At 42.9% G+C, this 15,632-nt stretch overlaps 1 protein-coding gene across 5 annotated transcripts in view; it reads left to right on the forward strand.

Annotated features, from left to right (window-relative positions):
- Positions 1-14,593, forward strand: part of agla (amylo-alpha-1, 6-glucosidase, 4-alpha-glucanotransferase a) — a 38,889-nt gene extending 24,296 nt beyond the window's left edge. For all 5 annotated transcript variants that reach the window (XM_024391861.2, XM_024391860.2, XM_024391863.2 and 2 more), the window contains exons 21-34: positions 131-261; positions 819-955; positions 1,251-1,384; positions 1,936-2,111; positions 2,449-2,551; positions 3,242-3,467; positions 5,987-6,107; positions 6,343-6,478; positions 7,113-7,225; positions 7,404-7,615; positions 12,998-13,095; positions 13,285-13,372; positions 13,521-13,654; positions 13,740-14,593. In XM_024391861.2, the coding sequence (XP_024247629.1) occupies positions 131-261; positions 819-955; positions 1,251-1,384; positions 1,936-2,111; positions 2,449-2,551; positions 3,242-3,467; positions 5,987-6,107; positions 6,343-6,478; positions 7,113-7,225; positions 7,404-7,615; positions 12,998-13,095; positions 13,285-13,372; positions 13,521-13,654; positions 13,740-13,857 (1,927 nt within the window). In that variant the 3' untranslated portion in view covers positions 13,858-14,593. The remainder of the gene's footprint in view (positions 1-130; positions 262-818; positions 956-1,250; positions 1,385-1,935; positions 2,112-2,448; positions 2,552-3,241; positions 3,468-5,986; positions 6,108-6,342; positions 6,479-7,112; positions 7,226-7,403; positions 7,616-12,997; positions 13,096-13,284; positions 13,373-13,520; positions 13,655-13,739) is intronic.
- The last annotated feature ends 1,039 nt before the right edge of the window (positions 14,594-15,632 follow it).

A 15,632-nucleotide genomic window follows, 5' to 3' on the forward strand; every position in this document is an offset into this window, starting at 1 on the left:
TGTATAGTGATGAATTGTGTCCATACAGTACGTGTTGAAATACTGATCAGCAGGGCTCTGTCGTCTCCAGTTGTGCTCTCAGGTGGGTGTGTTCTAATGTTATGTGACTCCATCTTCTGTCCCCATTCAGGATCATGTCTAAGCTGACTCTGGGCGACATGAACATGCTGCTGTTCCGCTGTGACTCTGAGGAACAGGAGGACGGAGGAGGCTGCTACAACATCCCTTCCTGGACCAGCTTCAAGTACGGTGGCCTGCAAGGTACAGTTAAAAAAAAAAATGTATTTAACCTTTATTTAACTATGCAAGTCAGTTAAGAACAAATTCTTATTTACAATGATATCCTACTGTACCTCAGCCAAACCTGTACGATGCTGACCCAAATGTGCCCCGCCCTATGGGACTCCCAATCACGGCTGGTTGTGATACAGCCTGGATTCGAACCTGGATGAGATGCAGTGCCTTAGACCGCTGCGCCACTCGGGAGCCCAATTTTGCCCCAGTGCACAGTGAGGTGGTCCAGTCAGCACCAGGATTGGGGTCAATTCCATTTAAATTCGGTCAATTCAGAGTAAATTAGAATTTTACAGTTTACTTCCTGAATTGACTGATTTAATCCTAACCCTGGTCAGCACACATTGTGGAAGTTGCCCCAACCACTGATACAGGGTCAGATATTTTTCCATCCCCCACAATGGTTAAGGTTAGGATTTGAGTTGGTTAGCTCATCCTAGAGCTATGTCTACAAGCAGCTGTACACATATTGTTGAATGAAACTGGACTTAGACATTGAAAACGGGATTCATTGTGTTATACAGGTCTTCTGTCAGTGATGGCGGACATTCGTCCCAAGAACGACCTGGGTCACCCAGTGTGTGACAACCTGAGACAGGGGGACTGGATGATCGACTACGTCAGTAACAGGCTGGTGTGCCACAGTGGCGCTCTAGGAGAGGTGAGCGGTTTGAGTGACAGTAATTTAAACTGAATGAATGAATCCCATTTTGATTTTTTTATAGGCCTTATGATGGTAAGAAGTAGACAAACAAGATGGTCTGAACTTGACAATGATTATTGTAAATAGAAATTAATCCTACAACTCAGCCCAGCTAAGGTCTAAGACCTGAGTTTTAAATCAACCACTGTGGTAGCAGTATGATAATAGGAAGATGATTATCATCATTGTCACCATTTTCCGTTGTCATAATCTTTGAGTTTGGTGTTATCCAGATAACATGTGTTGTTTCCAGGTGGGGAAGTGGCTCAAGGCGATGTTCCATTATCTGAAGCACATCCCTCGCTATCTCATCCCCTGCTACTTTGATGCCATTTTAGTGGGAGTCTACACCACGGCTCTTGACACCACCTTCAACAAGATGTCCAGGTACAAATTTAGGATCTTAATTTGATCACCATGTTGCAGGAAATGCAAACTTCTAGTGTATTCAAGGTTTTAAAAAGATTCTAATGTTTGTAATTTACACTTACACATTTCAGACTTTAATTGTTCCAATTATGTAACAACCCCTACAAAAATCTCCATTAATTATAAGCCACAAATAATTCAGATTTCCTGAAGCTGTGAGAAACTGGTCAAATTAAAATCTTGCACCTGGATGTCTCACACAAACAACCCTATAATGTTTATCTCAAACCCAACATTCATTGAGGTAATGATGCAATAGAAGAATGGAATATTCTTAAATGATTAGATTTAGTGAGAATATTTGTATTAAAAAAGGCCCTGCACCTTTAAGGGTATTTATGCCGAAACCCAGAACCATACCATTAAATGTTTTTGACAATAACTTTTAACCTCTATCCTTTTTTACAACATATGTATTTTCTCGTGGCGTCTTCAGTTTTGTCCAGTAATGGTGCACAATATTTTTTTATGTAAAACCATGTTTTTTTTCTGGTTTCTGTCTCTTTCAGTTTCGTCCAGAACGGCTCGACCTTTGTCAAACTGCTAGCTCTGGGCTCGGTCCAGATGGGTGGTGTGGGAAGTTTCCCGGCTCTGCCTCCCTTGTCCCTGGAACTACCCGATGTCCCCTACCGCCTCAACAAGGACACCGGCAAGAAGGAGCAGTGCTGCATCTCCCTGGCCGCAGGTCTGCCTAGCAACAACCAATTTCTATTATATATTCTATTCTACTTCTGTAAACAGTAGTTGGATGCCAACCTAATAACCATAATTCTTCTCTGTTGATATTCACGAAACCAATAAGTGGTGTTTAAGTCTATTGTTGGTCAGCAAAATGGTCTATTGTAGTCAGTCGCTTGGTATTTTTAAGCTGACACAATTCTACAAGCTTCAGTCCAATCCAGTAGCTGTCAGCTGACAAAGTCCTATTTGTGTCTCGGTACCGTTTTGAGAATTGGTGTTAGAATTTCAGCTGCATTTGAATGTCTTCTTCCTTTATTCATCTCTACCTTCCTGTTTCACAGGTCTGCCTCACTTCTCCTCTGGAATCTTCCGCTGCTGGGGCCGAGACACCTTCATTGCTCTGCGTGGACTCATGCTGGTCACTGGTCGTCACCTGGAGGCTAGGTGTGTATTCTGTCTGTACTGTTGTAGTATCCTAATTGAACTTCTTAGCTATTAGAAAATATATAACCAGTGGTGTAAAGTATTTAAGTGAAAATACTTTAGAGTACTACTTAAGTAGTTTTTTGAGGGTATCTGTACTTTACTATCGATGTTTTTGACAACTTTTACTTCACTACATTCTTCAAGAAATAATGTTATTTTTCCTGCATATATTTTCCCTGACACCCAAAAGTACTCGTTCCATTTTGAATGTTTAGGACAGGAAAATTGTGAAATTCATGCACTTATCAAGAGAATATCCCTTGTCATCCCTACTGCATCTGATCTGACAGACTCACTAAACACACATGATTGTTTGTCAATTCTGTCTGTGCCCGTGGCTATCCGTAAATTTAAAAAACAAGAAAGAAAATGATGGCGTCAGGTTTGGAATTTAAAATGATTTATACTTTTAATTTTAATACTTAAGTATCTTTTAGCAATTACATTTACTTTTGATACTTAAGTATATTTAAAACCAAATACTTTTAGACTTTTACTAAAGTAGTATTTTACTGGGTGATTTTCACTTGAGTCATTTTCTATTAAGGTGTCTTTACTTTTTTTATGACAATTGGGTACTTTTTCCACCACTGGATATTACACTGGAGTACAGTTGATATATTCATTGAATGTCTCTTTTTCCTACAGAAACATCATCCTGGCATTTGCAGGCACCCTGAGACACGGTCTTATCCCCAACCTGTTGGGCGAGGGCATCTGTGCCCGCTTCAACTGCCGTGATGCCGTGTGGTGGTGGCTGCAGTGCATCCAGGACTACTGTACCTTGGTGCCCGAGGGCATTGCCATCCTCCGCTGCCCTGTGGTCAGGATGTACCCCCATGATGACTCTGAGCCCCAGGTCTCTGGCACTCCGGTAGGTCATATCTATACATACACATTATGCATACACACGCATGCCTCTCTCTCACACACACACACCCACGTGTACACATCAGACACGAACACACATGCATAAACACATACATACACTCTCCATCTATCTCTCTTTGTCTCTCACACACACACACACTCCATCTCTCTCTCTTTCCCACCCACACACTCTCACATGCACAAATATAGACACACATATCCATAAACACATACAGGTCCACACAAACATACAGTGCCTTCAGAAAGTAGTCTTACCCCTAGACTTATTCCACATTTTGTTGTTACTGCCTGAATTCAAATTTTTTGCTCAGCCATCTGCACATAATACCCCATAATGACAAAGTGAAAACATGATTTTAGAAATTGTAGCTAATTTATTGAAAATGAAATATAGAAAGATCTCATTTACATAAGTATTCACACCCCTGAGTCAATAGATTTTTGGGGGGTAGACGAGCTTTAGTATTGCAAATAGATTGTAACTTCTATCAATGTAATTATCTGCATAATTTTCAATCCCCCATATATTTTTTGTTAAATATTCTATTTGGTATATACAGTATTTTTCAATTGTGCTATGATGTTTCACGAAGGTTCTGAACCTTTCTATTCTCAAAGATTCTACAGATTGTAAATTAAAGATCAAATGTTTTTGCTAAGAGTATTATTATATTATTTATCAATTGACTAGGAGTTTTCATATCACACAGCAGTGCTATTTGCAGAATTGGCTCCAAATAAATGTTGTAATTCTTCAGCCATTCCTGAACCTGTGACTGAAACAAGCTTCCTATGGGCAGTACCAAAACAAGTGATCTAATGATTCTGTCTCTTTGCACCAAAATCGAATGAAAAAACTTTTTGTGTATCAGTTCATTAACCATGTGCCATGGAATCGGTACATCGAAAATCTCTTTCCAACTGTTTTGCCATCTGTATGGCACAGCTGTCATTTTTTGGGTCCTTAAATTAAACTTGTCTACTTCTTTATTTATCACAATTTTCTTTAAACAGTTTTGTTTTTTAATCTAGGGCCGACAGACAAGTTCCTTACCTCCTCCCCTTTCCACTTGCCTCTTCCATTTTTGCGGAAATGCTGCAATTATATACTGAACGAAAATATAAACGCAACATGGTCCGATGTTTCAGGAGCTGAAATAAAAGATCCCTGAAATGTTCAATATGCACAAGGGGCTTATTTCTCTCAAATTTTGTGCACAAATGTGTTTACATCCCTGTCAGTGAACAAGTACATTTATTTATTTCGGGATATGAATACCTATTATGCCCACTTCACCGTCAGACCATTTTAATGGTAAACTACATGGTAATGTCAAATGTTAAAAAAATAATAATAATTGTGATCCAGTACGTAATATAGTACACTTAATTAGGTTGTAATCCAGAGGTTAGGGAAATTATTTAGATCCCCTGAGGCTGTGGACTGATCCAAATTGTGAATTTAAAAGAACATAACATGACGACTCATCTGTACAATGACACATTTGTATAAGCACCTTTGGCAGCGATTAAGTCTCTAAGTGCTTTCCGGCCTCCCGAGTGTCGCTGTGGTCTAAGGCAATGCATCGCAGTGCTAGCTGTGCCACTAGAGATTCTGGGTTCGAGTCCAGGCTCTGTCGCAGCCGGCAACCGTGTGCCACGACCGGGAGACCCATGGGGTGGCACACAATTGGCCCAGCGTCGTCCAGGATAGGGCAGGGTTTGGTCGGCAGGGATGTCCTTGTCCCATCGCGCACTAGCGACTCCTGTGGCGGGCCAGGCGCAGTGCACTCTGACACTGTGGCCAGGTGCACTGTGTTTCCTCTGACACATTGGTGCGGCTGGCTTCCTGGTTAAGTGGGCATTGTGTCAAGAAGCGGTGCGGCTTGGTTGGGTTGTGTTTCGGAGGATGCACGGCTCTCGACCTTCGCCTCTCCCGAGTCTGTACGGGAGTTGCATCGATGAGACGACTGTAACTTCCAATTGGATACCATGAAATTGTGGGGGAAAAGGGGTAAAAAAGAAAAAGTCTGGAGCTTTCCTCACCTGGATTGTGCAGCATTTGCCCATTTATTATTTTCTTTAATTGTTCAAGCTCTGTCAAATTGGTTGTTGATCATTGCTAGACAACCATTTTCAGGTCTTGCCATAGGTTTTCATGTAGATTTAAGTCAAAACTGTAACTCAGACATTCAGGGATAGTCAGTCTTCTATGCAACTTATGTGATTTGTTAAGAAAATGTTTACTCTTGAACTTATTTAGGCTTGCCATAACAAAGGTGTGAATACTTATTGACTAATTTTGAATTAATTTGCAAACATTTCCACATTGACACTATGGGGTATTGTTTGTAGGCCAGTGTCACAAAATTTCAATTTAATCCATTTCAAATTCAGGCTGTAACACAACAAAATGTGGAAAAGTCAAGGGGTGTGAAACATTTCTAAAGGCTCTGTACATCACGCACAGGTACAGTCTAACTTGATCCTTGTGTGTTTCAGTCCCTGCTCACACAGCCCTTGTGTGATGTCATCCACGAGGCCATGCAACGTCACATGCAGGGTATCGACTTCAGAGAGCGCAACGCAGGACCAAAGATCGACATGCACATGAAGGACGAGGGTGAATTTGCCACAGTCTAGTCACCTCTCGTTTCGGTCACACTTTGAGTTAATAAGTAGTGCCAGGAGTTTTTACTGACCAAGTTACCTGACAAGGAAAAACTCTGGGCCACCTGTTATTCCCTTCAAGTGGCTCTTTTTGGTCTTTAAGGTTTTTGTTATGAGGTGCACATTGTCTTGCTTGTTGTCTTGCTTCAGCAAATATGGTATATTGTTATTATTCTCCTTGCTCCCAGGCTTCAATGTTGTGGCCAAAGTGCACCGTGATACTGGCTTTGTTTACGGTGGCAACCGCTTCAACTGCGGAACATGGATGGACAAAATGGGAGAGAGTGACAAAGCTCGCAACAAGGGCATGCCTGCAACACCCAGGTAAGACTCTATCCACTTTACCCCTATTTCTCAAAGGTCCAATTCAGCTGTTTTTATCTCAATATCAAATCATTTCTGGGTAACATTTAATCACCTTAATGTGATTTAATTAAAATGGTCAAAATTAAACTAAAAATAGCTTCTTAGCAAAGAGTAATTTCTCAAACAAGGATTTTGCTAGGACTGTCTGGGAGTTGTCTGAGTAGGGAGGGAACAACTGAAAACGAGCTGTTTTTGTCTGAGAGGTTTGGAACGGTCTTTCTTATTGGTCTATTTACTAATTTACCGGTCACCAGGCAGGCCAAAATTCCATCCCACCACAACAGGCTGAAATTTCAGCCGGTCTTTTCAAACAGCTCTTACACTAAAAGGGCATTACCATCATTTTCACAATTTCACAGTATTATTCCAACCTCATGGTGTGGAAATATAGTATATAAAATACAGGAAAATCAAGCTTTTGACTGCTCTGGGCCTTTAAACCTACAAAACAATACAATTAAACCAAAAAAGGGAAAAGCCAGTGTATGTTTTAGTTGGGTGTCTTTCCTGCTTCTCCTGAAGTTTGTAAAGATGTAATAATGCATATTAAATTGATTTGATGTGACTTGTCTCCCTGGTTGTGTGTCTCCAGAGATGGGTCAGCGGTGGAGATTGTGGGCCTCAGTAAGTCTGCGGTGCGCTGGCTGGTGGAGCTCCATAAGAAGGGCCTGTTCCCCCACAGCTCCATGAAAATACACCGGGATGGTGAGTGCTGCCTGGACACACACACACACACACACACACACCCACCAGCAGTGCTGGCATACACACACATTGACATGTATGCAAACATACATATGCAATGTCCCTCCCTCAGAGACAATTGTTTCACTAATAAGACATAATGAAACATGTTTTATTATATGATTGTTTTCCCTTGCAGGTAAGGAGGTGAAGGTTTCCTATGAGGAGTGGAACCATAAGATCTTGGCCAACTTTGAGAGGAACTTCTATGTGTCCCACGACGAGAAGGACCCCAACGAGAAGCACCCCGACCTGGTCCACAAGAAAGGCATCTACAAGGACAGCCACGGAGCCTCCAGCCCCTGGTGTGACTACCAGCTCAGGCCCAACTTTTGCATTGCCATGGTGGTGGTGAGTTGCCATCAGTGTGGTATCAGCCCATGCCCCGTTCCTTCAATCCTTTGCATGTTTTTTTCTCATAGAGAAGCATTGACTGAATTGAAATGGAATTGACACCAACCCTGGTACTTAGCCCATATACACTACCGTTCAAAAGTTTGGGGTCACTTAGACATGTCCTTGTTTTTGAAAGAAAAGCACATTTTTCAGTGTAGACATTGTTGATGTTGTAAATGACTATTGTAGCTGTAAACGTCAGATTTTTTAATGGAATATCTACATAGACGTACAGAGGCCCATTTATCAGCAACCATCACTGCTAGGCAGAGTTGCAAAGAAAAAGCCATAGCTCAGACTGGCCAATAAAAAATTTAAGATTAAGATGGGCAAAAAAACAGACACTGGATAGAATAACTCTGCCTAGAAGGCCAGCATCCCGGAGTCGCCTCTTCACTGTTGACGTTGAGACAGGTGTTTTGCGGGTACTATTTAATGAAGCTGCTAGTTGAGGAGGCTTCTGTTTCTTAACCTGTTGGGGCTAGGGGGCACAAGGAGTTCCCTAAAGGGATCCCATTCAGCTGAAAAAAAATATTCTTTAGAAATATTTAACTTTCACACATTAACAAGTCCAATACAGCAAATGAAAGATAAACATCTTGTTAATCTACCCATGGTGTCCGATTAAAAAAAAAATGTTTTACAGCGAAAACACAACATATATCTATGTTAGATGACCACCAAATTCAAAAACACACACAGCGATTTTTCACAGTCACAAAAGCATAAATATAGATAAAAATGAATCACTAACCTTTGATTATCTCCATCAGATGACACTCATAGGACATCATGTTATACATGTATTGTGTGTTTTGTTCGATAATGTGCATATAAATATAAAAACTCTCAGTTTACATTGGCACGTTACGTGCAGTAATGTTTTGATTCCAAAACTTCCGGTGATTTTGCAGAAATACTCACAATAAACATTGATAAAAGATGCAAGTGTTATTCACAGAATTAAAGATAAACGTATCCTCTATGCAACCGCTGTGTCAGATTTCCAAAAAAAATGACGGAAAAAGAATAATCTGAGAACGGCATTCAGAACCCAAAGAAATAGCCACCATTTTGGCATCAACAGAAGCTACAAAAAAATACTAAATATTCACTTACCTTTGAATATCTTCATCAGAAGGCAGTTCCAGGAATCCCAGATCGACAATAAATGACTGATTTGTTCCATAAAGTTCCAAAAAGCCCATAATTGAGCCACTTGTTGTTAGCTTGTTCAGCCCATTCATTCAATCCTCAAAAAGCACGAGCAATTCCTCCAGACAAAAACTCAAAAAGTTCCGTTACAGGTCGTAGAAACAAGTCAAATGATGTATGCAATCCATATTTAGTATGTTCTAAACATTAATCAGCAATAAGGTTCCAACCGGAGAATTTCATTGTCTGAAGAAAGGCATTGGAACGTGAGGACACTCTCTCGTGACCGCGCGCAATGAGACCGAGGCTTTCTGCCAGACCACCCACTCAAAGAGGTATCATGAGCCCCACCTTTATAGTAGAATCATACAACCAGAATCTAAAGACGGTGACATCTTGTGGAAGCCCTAGGAAGTGCATGCTCATCCATATCTAAGATAGACATCAAATGGCACTGTTTTCTAAATTGAGTTCTCACTTCCTGTTTGGATTTCTTCTCAGGTTTTTGTCTGCCATATGAGTTCTGTTATACTCACATACATAATTCAAACAGTTTTAGAAACGTTAGAGTGTTTTCTATCCACCAGTAATAATAATATGCATATATTCCCATCTGGGAAAGAGTAGGAGGCAGTTTACTCTGGGCATGCCTTTCATCCAAAAGTGAAAATGCTGCCCCCTAGCCCCAACAGGTTTCTTAAACTAGACACTCTAATGTACTTGTCCTCTTGCTCAGTTGTGCACTGGGGCCTCCCACTTCTCTCTCTATTCTGGTTAGAGCCAGTTTGTGCTGTTCTGTGAAGGGAGTAGTACACAGCGTTGTACGAGATCTTCAGTTTCTTGGCCATTTCTCACATGGAATAGCCTTCACTTCTCAGAACAAGAATAGACTGACGAGTTTCAGAAGCAAGGTCTTTATTTCTGGCAATTTTGAGCCTGTAATTGAACCCACAAATGCTGACGGTCCAGATACTCAACTTTTCTAAAGAAGGACAGCTTTATTGCTTCTTTAATTAGTACAATAGTTTTCAGCTGTGCTAACATAATTGCAAAGGGTAATGGGGTGACAATGGGCCTCTGTATGCCTATGTAGATATTCCATAAAAAATCTGCCATTTCCAGCTACAATAGTCATTAACAACATCAACGATGTCTACACTGTATTTATGATCAAATTGGAATTGGTCCCCCCTTTGCTGCTATAATAGCCTCCACTCTTCTGGGAAGGCTTTTCACTAGATGTTGGAACATTGCTGCGAGGACTTACTTCCATTCAGCCACGAGCATTAATGAGGTTGGTGTTCGATGGGGTTCAAATCAAATCAAATCAAATCAAATTTTATTTGTCACATACACATGGTTAGCAGATGTTAATGCGAGTGTAGCGAAATGCTTGTGCTTCTAGTTCCGACAATGCAGTAATAACGAGCAAGTAATCTAACTAACAATTCCAAAAAAAAATACTGTCTTATACACAGTGTAAGGGGATAAAGAATATGTACATAAGGATATATGAATGAGTGATGGTACAGAGCAGCATAGGCAAGATACAGTAGATGATATCGAGTACAGTATATACATATGAGATAAGTATGTAAACCAAGTGGCATAGTTAAAGTGGCTAGTGATACATGTATTACATAAGGATGCAGTCGATGATATAGAGTACAGTATCAACGTATGCATATGAGATGAACAATGTAGGGTAAGTAACATTATATAAGGTAGCATTGTTTAAAGTGGCTAGTGATATATTTACATAATTTCCCATCAATTCCCATGATTAAAGTGGCTGGAGTAGAGTCAGTGTCATTGACAGTGTGTTGGCAGTAGCCACTCAATGTTAGTGGTGGCTGTTTAACAGTCTGATGGCCTTGAGATAGAAGCTGTTTTTCAGTCTCTCGGTCCCAGCTTTGATGCACCTGTACTGACCTCGCCTTCTGGATGACAGCGGGGTGAACAGGCAGTGGCTCGGGTGGTTGATGTCCTTGATGATCTTTATGGCCTTCCTGTAGCATCGGGTGGTGTAGGTGTCCTGGAGGGCAGGTAGTTTGCCCCCGGTGATGCGTTGTGCAGACCTCACTACCCTCTGGAGAGCCTTACGGTTGAGGGCGGTGCAGTTGCCATACCAGGCGGTGATACAGCCCGCCAGGATGCTCTCGATTGTGCATCTGTAGAAGTTTGTGAGTGCTTTTGGTGACAAGCCGAATTTCTTCAGCCTCCTGAGGTTGAAGAGGCGCTGCTGCGCCTTCCTCACGATGCTGTCTGTGTGAGTGGACCAATTCAGTTTGTCTGTGATGTGTATGCCGAGGAACTTAAAACTTGCTACCCTCTCCACTACTGTTCCATCGATGTGGATGGGGGTGTTCCCTCTGCTGTTTCCTGAAGTCCACAATCATCTCCTTAGTTTTGTTGACGTTGAGTGTGAGGTTATTTTCCTGACACCACACTCCGAGGGCCCTCACCTCCTCCCTGTAGGCCGTCTCGTCGTTGTTGGTAATCAAGCCTACCACTGTTGTGTCGTCCGCAAACTTGATGATTGAGTTGGAGGCGTGCATGGCCACGCAGTCGTGGGTGAACAGGGAGTACAGGAGGGGGCTCAGAACGCACCCTTGTGGGGCCCCAGTGTTGAGGATCAGCGGGGAGGAGATGTTGTTGCCTACCCTCACCACCTGGGGCGGCCCGTCAGGAAGTCCAGTACCCAGTTGCACAGGGCGGGGTCGAGACCCAGGGTCTCGAGCTTGATGACGAGCTTGGAGGGTACTATGGTGTTGAATGCCGAGCTGTAGTCGATGAACAGCATTCTCACATAGGTATTCCTCTTGTCCAGATGGGTTAGGGCAGTGTGCAGTGTGGTTGAGATTGCATCGTCTGTGGACCTATTTGGGCGGTAAGCAAATTGGAGTGGGTCAAGGGTGTTAGGTAGGGTGGAGGTGATATGGTCCTTGACTAGTCTCTCAAAGCACTTCATGATGACGGATGTGAGTGCTACGGGCGGTAGTCGTTTAGCTCAGTTACCTTAGCTTTCTTGGGAACAGGAACAATGGTGGCCCTCTTGAAGCATGTGGGAACAGCAGACTGGTATAGGGATTGGTTGAATATGTCCGTAAACACACCGGCCAGCTGGTCTGCGCATGCTCTGAGGGCGCGGCTGGGGATGCCGTCTGGGCCTGCAGCCTTGCGAGGGTTAGCACGTTTAAATGTCTTACTCACTTCGGCTGCAGTGAAGGAGAGACCGCATGATTCCGTTGCAGGCCGTGTCAGTGGCACTGTATTGTCCTCAAAGCGGGCAAAAAAGTTATTTAGTCTGCCTGGGAGCAAGACATCCTGGTCCGAGACTGGGCTGGGTTTCTTCCTGTAGTCCGTGATTGACTGTAGACCCTGCCACATACCTCTTGTGTCTGAGCCGTTGAATTGAGATTCTACTTTGTCTCTGTACTGGCGCTTAGCTTGTTTGATAGCCTTGCGGAGGGAATAGCTGCACTGTTTGTATTCAGTCATGTTACCAGACACCTTGCCCTGATTAAAAGCAGTGGTTCGTGCCTTCAGTTTCACACGAATGCTGCCATCAATCCACGGTTTCTGGTTAGGGAATGTTTTAATCGTTGCTATGGGAACGACATCTTCAACGCACGGGTTCAGATCAGGGCTCTGTTGAGGCCAGTCAAGTTCTTCCACACTGATCTCGACAAATCATTTCCGTATGGACCTTGCTTTGTGCACGGTGCCATTGTCATGCTGAAACGGGAAAGAGCCTTACACAAAGTTGGAAGCACAGAATCGTCTAGAATGTCATTGGTAGTCCGTCGGACTGTCAGATGGTGAAGCTTGATCACACTCCAGAGAACGCATTTCCACTTCAGAGTGCTCCAGAGTCCAATGGCTGCAAAGCTTGTGTGGCTACTCGGCCATGGAAACCCATTTCATGAAGCTCCCGATGAACAGTTCTTGTGCTGACATTGCTTCCAGAGGCAGTTTGGAACTCAATAGTGAGTGTTGCAACTGAGGACAGATGATTTTTACGCATTATCTGCTTCAGCACTCGGCAGTCTTGTTTCTGTGAACTTGTGTGGCCTACCACTTCGTGGCTGAGTTGTTTTTGCTTCTAGACGTTTTCACTTCACAATAACTCTTATGGGTTAATAAGTTGACCTGAATGGTGTTCTCTATTCTGTCCTTGAGGCTCCGGAGTTGTTCACTGTGGAGAGAGCCTGGAAGGCCCTGGGAATTGCTGAGAAGAAGCTGCTAGGACCTCTGGGAATGAAGACGTTGGACCCAGAGTAAGAGACATCATTATCCCTCATCACCATGGGACCTGACCAGGAGAACCTAGGGCCCTGAGTTTTCTTATTCAGGTCATATGTTCAAGAAAAACTCCTGGCCCCACTCATACTTATTCATTAACGGATTCATTTTCAATACTTATTTTCCTGGCACATATACTGACATCAAGTTAATTTCTCCCCTAGTGATATGGTGTACTGTGGTGTCTATGACAACGCCCTGGACAACGATAACTACAACGTGGCCAGAGGTTTCAACTACCACCAAGGACCGGTGAGTGTCCCTTACTGAGGAATTGAGTTGTATTATACCTTGAATTAGGAGTTATTGTTAACTTTATTATGTCAATGCTCCCGAGGGTATAAATAAAGTTGTATTAAATTGATCTGATTGGTTTAATGACTTTTTGTTTGTTTTTTAGGAGTGGCTATGGCCAATTGGGTACTTCCTGCGAGCAAAGCTCTATTTTGCCAAGAAGCTTGGGAAGGAGACCTATGAACAGACAGTGTACCTGGTGAAGAGCATTCTCTCTCAGCATTATGTCCACCTGGAGAGGTAAATACACACACTAACACACACATTTGCACATGCGCACACACACACTTTGGACTTTCATACATGTCTCTTCTTACCCTCTAAGGTCTAGCTGGAAGGGTCTGCCAGAGCTGACCAATGAGAATGGCCAGTACTGTCCCTTCAGCTGCGAATCACAGGCCTGGTCCATCTCCACGGTGCTGGAAGTCCTCCACGACATATAGCACCTTACTTCCTGTGGGCGGAGACTCGCCCCATGATCTAATGTCCTCCTGTAGTCCGGCACTGTTTTAATTCACCTTCATAGTGTGGTGTTTGTTGTCTTGTTTTGGACCACGTGTACACCCTATGCATTAAACCTACTGGGCTCGCAATTATACAGTAATGCCTTGTGAACACCAGCAATTCTAGTGGTTGTGGACGGCATTGGGAAATTTTAGCTCACGGCCTCATTTGACGGCTGACTTAGTGTTGTCAAGGTATGATCCCTGTGTTACAGTAGATATATGAGCTAATGTTAAAGCACTTAATGATAAAGTATTAAATATAAAGTATTGGAAGGGTTTAGAAGACCGACTGTTTTAAACCAGCTAACCTCATAGGCAGTTGAACTTTAACCGTGTGTCGCCTGCACTGCTACCCGGTCCATGGAGATCCTTTTAAAGATGGTATCAAAATGTACTGTACTATGAAATTGGTCAAGTGACAACCCATTGCTGTGTGCTTCCATGCCTTTTTATTAGAGTTTAGATCCCTAAAAATAAACCTCTGTGGAAAGCATCACTGTGACAGAAGAACTTGTAGAGTAGCTGTTCTATCCATAACCCACCCTAAATGTGATGCATTGCTCCTTGTGAATCTGGTGCCACTTTTTATTGGTCAGCATGCTCCCAGTTTATAGTGTGATTGATAAGTGTGTCTGTCTACATAGTGTTGTCACATAAACAGTCTGCAACATGAGACATTCTGTGTCTTTGACTTGATGTTTGTGTTGAGGTGAAGAAAACCATAATAGTGACCATAACGTTAGCCTGTTCACCAGCTTTTTTTCTCTGGATTGTTAGACACAGCACAAAATAAATGTTTTTTATACAGTACCAGTCAGGCTGGACACACCTACGCGATCAGCTCCTTTGACTCAACAACCTCTCCCTAAGTATAAGCAAGACAAAGGAGCTGATTGTGGACTATAGGAAAAGGTGGGCCGAACAGGCCCCCATTAACATTGACCTTGCTGAAGTGGAGTGGATCAAGTTCCTTGGTGTTAAATCAATTTTACCTTTATTTAACCAGGCAAGGTTTATTTAACCAGGTTAAGAACAAATTCTTATTTTCAACCCACTGTTCCGTCATTAACTGCCTGTTCAGGGGCAGAACGACAGATTTGTACCTTGTCAGCTCGGGGGTTTGAACTTGCAACCTTCCGGTTACTAGTCCAACGCTCTAACCACTAGGCTACCCTGCCGCCCGCCCCAGGTAGGGTAGCCTCATGGTCCAAACACAACAAAAGACTGTTGGGAAGAGGGCACGACAAAACCTTTTCCCTCTCAGGAGACTGAAAAGATTTTGCATGGGTCCTCAGATCCTCAAAGTTCTACAGCTGCACCATTGAGAGTATCATGCAGTAACAGTGTACAGTCGTGACCAAAAGTTTTGAGAATGACACATTGTATTTGAATTGATGTCAGAATGATTCGAGGGGCAATAGAGTGCCAGGCAGTTAGCAAGTTTGGTAGGCTACTAATGACCATCAGCAGCATCGGATCTTGGAGAAGCCTAATTACTGTGACTAAACGGTCACGTGGAATCTGACTGCCGTCATGACTCGTGACTGCCGGTGTGGCGGTAATACGGTCAATGTAACAGCCCTAATTCACACCATCAGGTCCTAGTCCGTGAGAACTCTGATGTGATGTCACCTTGGTGGACACTCCTCCCAGTGCAGAACTCATGTGTGGGTTCAGGTATGGTCACGGTGTCGCAGTAAGTCTCGTCCACC

Source organism: Oncorhynchus tshawytscha, linkage group LG28 (genome assembly GCF_018296145.1).
Source record: "Oncorhynchus tshawytscha isolate Ot180627B linkage group LG28, Otsh_v2.0, whole genome shotgun sequence".
Lineage (NCBI taxonomy): Eukaryota > Metazoa > Chordata > Actinopteri > Salmoniformes > Salmonidae > Oncorhynchus > Oncorhynchus tshawytscha.